Here is a 3,923-nt window from a genome sequence, read left to right as displayed (position 1 = left end):
TAAATATAATAGAGCACTTTCAGGTGTTATATATATATATATATATATATATATATATATATATATATATAGAGAGAGAGAGAGAGAGAGAGAGAGAGAGAGAGAGAGAGAGAGAGAGAGAGGGAGAGAGAGAGAGAGATTGAAATCACAATTTTTTTTATTAGATTTAAAGTTTCTATTGAACTGTAATTTTCCTTATCAACTTTTCTCATAAGAAATAAATTTAAAAGGTTTGATTGAAACCTTTCTGATTCTTATTTAAATAAGACAAACTTTTAGGAAAGTTACTTAAAACAATAGAAAGTAAAGGAGGGATATGAGAAAAATATTTAAAAGGTTTGAGTGAAACCTTTTTAATTTATTATTTTTATAAGAACAAACATTTATAAAGAATACTTAAAACAATAGAAAGTAAAAAGGGAGGGCCTGTTAGCAACGTAAGTTCGCGGTGAGTTGTACTATAATGCTAACATTGAACACCTTTAACCATTGAGCTATAGCGCGTAATTGCTCAAGAGTGTTCATTGTCCGCTATATAACCAAATATTACAAAATTTCACCTATATATTTGATATAATTTCCCGGCGAAGGGTGTTCAGATGACCACCCTTGATATAGGGTGGCTCCGGCCCTAGCATGCGGGTAAAAACATTACCTACAAAGTAGTAATTTTTTTTTTGATTACTCTTAGTTTGGGTGCACCTAGACTCAAGAGGATGGGTGAAATGTGTCGTATCGAATTTCGGTAATCTCCTTAAATTTGCCTAACTTTTGTTTACTCGAACCTGGTTTTTGTACATATGTTTCTAGTTTAAACCACTAAAAACTGTAAACCGCAAATAAAATAAAAAGAGCGGGACTTTTACTTGGAAAACCACCCAGCTCATAAGGTGTAAGAACCATGACTGACATTAGTAAGATTTAACTCTAAATTTCACTAAAACAATGAGCCACAAATTCGGATGACAACGCTTGCAACCCAAGACTTTACTCATAGGCTTTCCTCAATCACTCGATTATTGCCCTCCACTTCAAGTCAACTCTGACTTGAAGCAAATTGTTTTCTCAACCCAAAATGTAATAATCTATAACAGCTTCCAATCAACAAAAGGTTACAATTAAAAAATCCTATTATAATTAAACTAGAATTACTCGATGAAATACAACAATAGAGAGGGACTGCGTATTATATTTTACTAAATTGATACCTAAATCGCATATACTACGACAAGAAGTAAGTATATGCCAAACGCCAATAAGACTATCCCAACAGCTAGATATTCTCCCAAATTTATAGCTTCTGCACAAGTCATGGTCTCAATCTTCAAAGATCTCTGGCCTTTTTCCCTTTTTTGATATATCATGCTGCTATGTGGCTCATATATAAGAGAAATTGATCTTTTTTCTTTAGAAGTAAGACACTTCACTACTATAAAAACAATTATTAGCCACGGATAAATTCTGTAGCTAAACAACAAAATCCATCGGTAATCCTATTTAAAGATGAATTAGCGACAGATTAGAGAAAAAAATATGTTAGCTACGAGCAAATTAAAAATGAATTAGAAACTAAATTCGTGGCTAACTTCAATCTTTTGTTGTGATTCTTTATACTGGTTAACGTTTCAGAATGACTTGTTAAATGTTGACACTAGTTTTTTTTTTTTTAAAATAAAATGTGCAACAAAATCATAGTAAAGAAAGATTGAAATTGTTAAATATTGATGGCATTATTCTTTTTTCAAGACAGAGTAAATAGTAGTAGAGTTAATTACAAATATTATTGTCGTTGAAAACATAAATATGTAAATTAAGGAGATCTCTTTACCTGCTTTAAGTTTTTAGATGAGAAGATCATATAACCATCCGTTATAAAAAAAAAAAAAAGATTCATGTGTTTGCCTATGAACTATCACGTATTCATGTGAAAGCGTGTAAATATTTAAGACATAATTAACTAAATAATAGTGTGCTCTCTTTAACAGCTTAATTAATCATTTAGATGAAATGGTTATACACTTCAATATTGTATCAGAGAAGACTTGGTTCGAGTATCAGTGTCAACCATAGTAAAAAAAGTACATGCTTGGCCCATGCAAAAGGAATCATGTCTGCACATGAAGGTAGTATTGATGACATATTTAACTACATAATATTATACTCTCTCTAATTGATTGCACTTTTAAATGAGATGGTTGCACATTTTAGTTTTAGTATCGAAGTAGGTTTATTTCATGTCTCACCGTAACCCATTATCAAAAAGAATTTTTACATGATTGGCCCACGAAAAAAATGAAATGGTTGCACATTTTAGTTTTAGTATCGAAGTAGGTTTATTTCATGTCTCACAGTAAAAGAATTTTTACATAATTGGCCCACGAAAAAAAAAATATGTCTGAATGTGAAAGGGCACATTGAAGATATAATTGACTAAATTAAAAGAAGATGTGTTCTTTAAAAATTTAAAATTTTAGATGAGTTATAATAAATTCCAATATCATATTCCTACAAGATTTTATTCAAAATATTTTCACTACATTATACTTTGCTTGTGGATAGCCATTTGAAGTGCTTTAGTCAAAGCTTTTACATCCAAATTAGTTTCATTTTCAGCTTCCACAATAGCTTCCATCCCAAAGAAGTACTTCCTTGTAACCCTGGCTTGAGCAACACTTAGTTTCATCTCTTCAAACGCCTGCAAAATTGATACTAGCACATCTTTCTCCTTTTTGCAAGTCACTTTCACCAAAAATCTTGTCCCAATAAGCTTCTCCACCTTCACTTCCTATTTTACAAAAGCACAAAATTTCCTCGATAAGACCAAAAAAAAAAAAAAACATAGTTCATTTTACAAGATCACATTATTTGATTTTATTCTATTAAAAAAAGAACGATAACTTTTTATATTTGGAAATTTCATATCTTTATTTTATCCTCAAATGACATGCTCTCAGGATAGAACTACAGTTTTATCTACTGATTTGAAAGAATTCACTAATTTTGGCCCAAGATTTGTATTTGTATTAATGATTCACTCAATCTGTATAAATAATTTATTAGAATCAGGTTAAAATCTGCCTTTTGTAGAACCAGAACCCATAAACTCAAAATTCTGGCTCTGACTCTGCATGATCTAGCTAAAAAATGTCATTGTACGTCTAACGCCACAAGTTCTAAAGATACTTTTCGTCGTACCTGATTTCTTTTTTCTGTCTTAAATTTCATATTCATTCAAACACGATAATAAAAAATGATATGAAAGAAAGAACTGAAAAAGTAAACACAAGTAAAGAGATAGATATAGAGAGAGAGAGTGTACTTGGACATGGTTTAAGAAGTTGTGATACTCTCTTTGGATAGCTTCTAGCTGGAGTCTCAGCTTGATGATGTAAAGGAAGGCATCCAGCATTATAGAGCTCTTTTTAACCTTTAGAAACAAAACAAACAAAACATGATTTTAGTAACTTCTTTACTTTTTTTTTTGTACCCATTTTTTTGAAACTTTAAAGGGATATATTAAAGGAAAGATAAAAAAGTGTAAAAGAATATTGGTATTACTGATTTGGAGTTAGTAAGTGTTCGTAATTGGTGAAGCTTACTGTGATCAACCATTTTTCTTTGCACCCTTCTTGATGATGCCATCTCTCTCTATTTTTTTCTTTTTTTGGTCTCTCTTATTAATATGTTGATGATAAGAATGAACAAAGGGAGTGAAAAGAAGAGGTTTTTATAGACGGAAATGATGTAATAGGTGATCACGGAATGTTAAGATATGTGCTGACATACTCTCTTTTTTCATCTCTAGGTTGTTTTTTCCCTGTTTGGTATCCATGCCCAATTAATTCAGATTCGCGTTACACAAAATTCATTAATAAGGATAGGCTTTCTATTGGGACATTTTTCATTTTAGGGCTCGAACTCGA

At 31.0% G+C, this 3,923-nt stretch overlaps 1 protein-coding gene across 1 annotated transcript; it reads right to left on the bottom strand.

Annotated features, from left to right (window-relative positions):
* Window positions 1-2,450: 2,450 nt before the first annotated feature.
* Window positions 2,451-3,720, bottom strand: LOC132618117 (uncharacterized). Its single transcript, XM_060333178.1, has 3 exons — window positions 3,559-3,720; window positions 3,320-3,427; window positions 2,451-2,785 (listed from the first exon to the last, which is right to left on the bottom strand). The coding sequence occupies exons 1-3, from the start codon at window positions 3,640-3,642 to the stop codon at window positions 2,534-2,536; spliced, it is 444 nt and encodes a 147-aa protein (XP_060189161.1). The 5' UTR covers window positions 3,643-3,720; the 3' UTR covers window positions 2,451-2,533.
* Window positions 3,721-3,923: the final 203 nt, after the last annotated feature.

Source organism: Lycium barbarum, chromosome 11 (genome assembly GCF_019175385.1).
Source record: "Lycium barbarum isolate Lr01 chromosome 11, ASM1917538v2, whole genome shotgun sequence".
In the NCBI taxonomy this organism is placed as follows: Eukaryota; Viridiplantae; Streptophyta; class Magnoliopsida; order Solanales; family Solanaceae; genus Lycium; species Lycium barbarum.
The sequence above is the reverse complement of the archived record's forward strand: the minus strand, read 5'-3'. Positions and strand labels throughout refer to the sequence as shown.

Bases quoted from the DNA above. Each gene is read 5' to 3' on its own strand.
- LOC132618117 (XM_060333178.1), bottom strand. From the start codon at position 3,642: ATGGCATCATCAAGAAGGGTGCAAAGAAAAATGGTTGATCACAGTAAG. The intron at 3,428-3,558 runs GTAATACCAATA...TTGTTTCTAAAG, and splicing joins CACTTACTAACTCCAAATCA to GTTAAAAAGAGCTCTATAAT. The intron at 2,786-3,319 runs GTACACTCTCTC...TTTGTAAAATAG, and splicing joins ACTTCTTAAACCATGTCCAA to GAAGTGAAGGTGGAGAAGCT.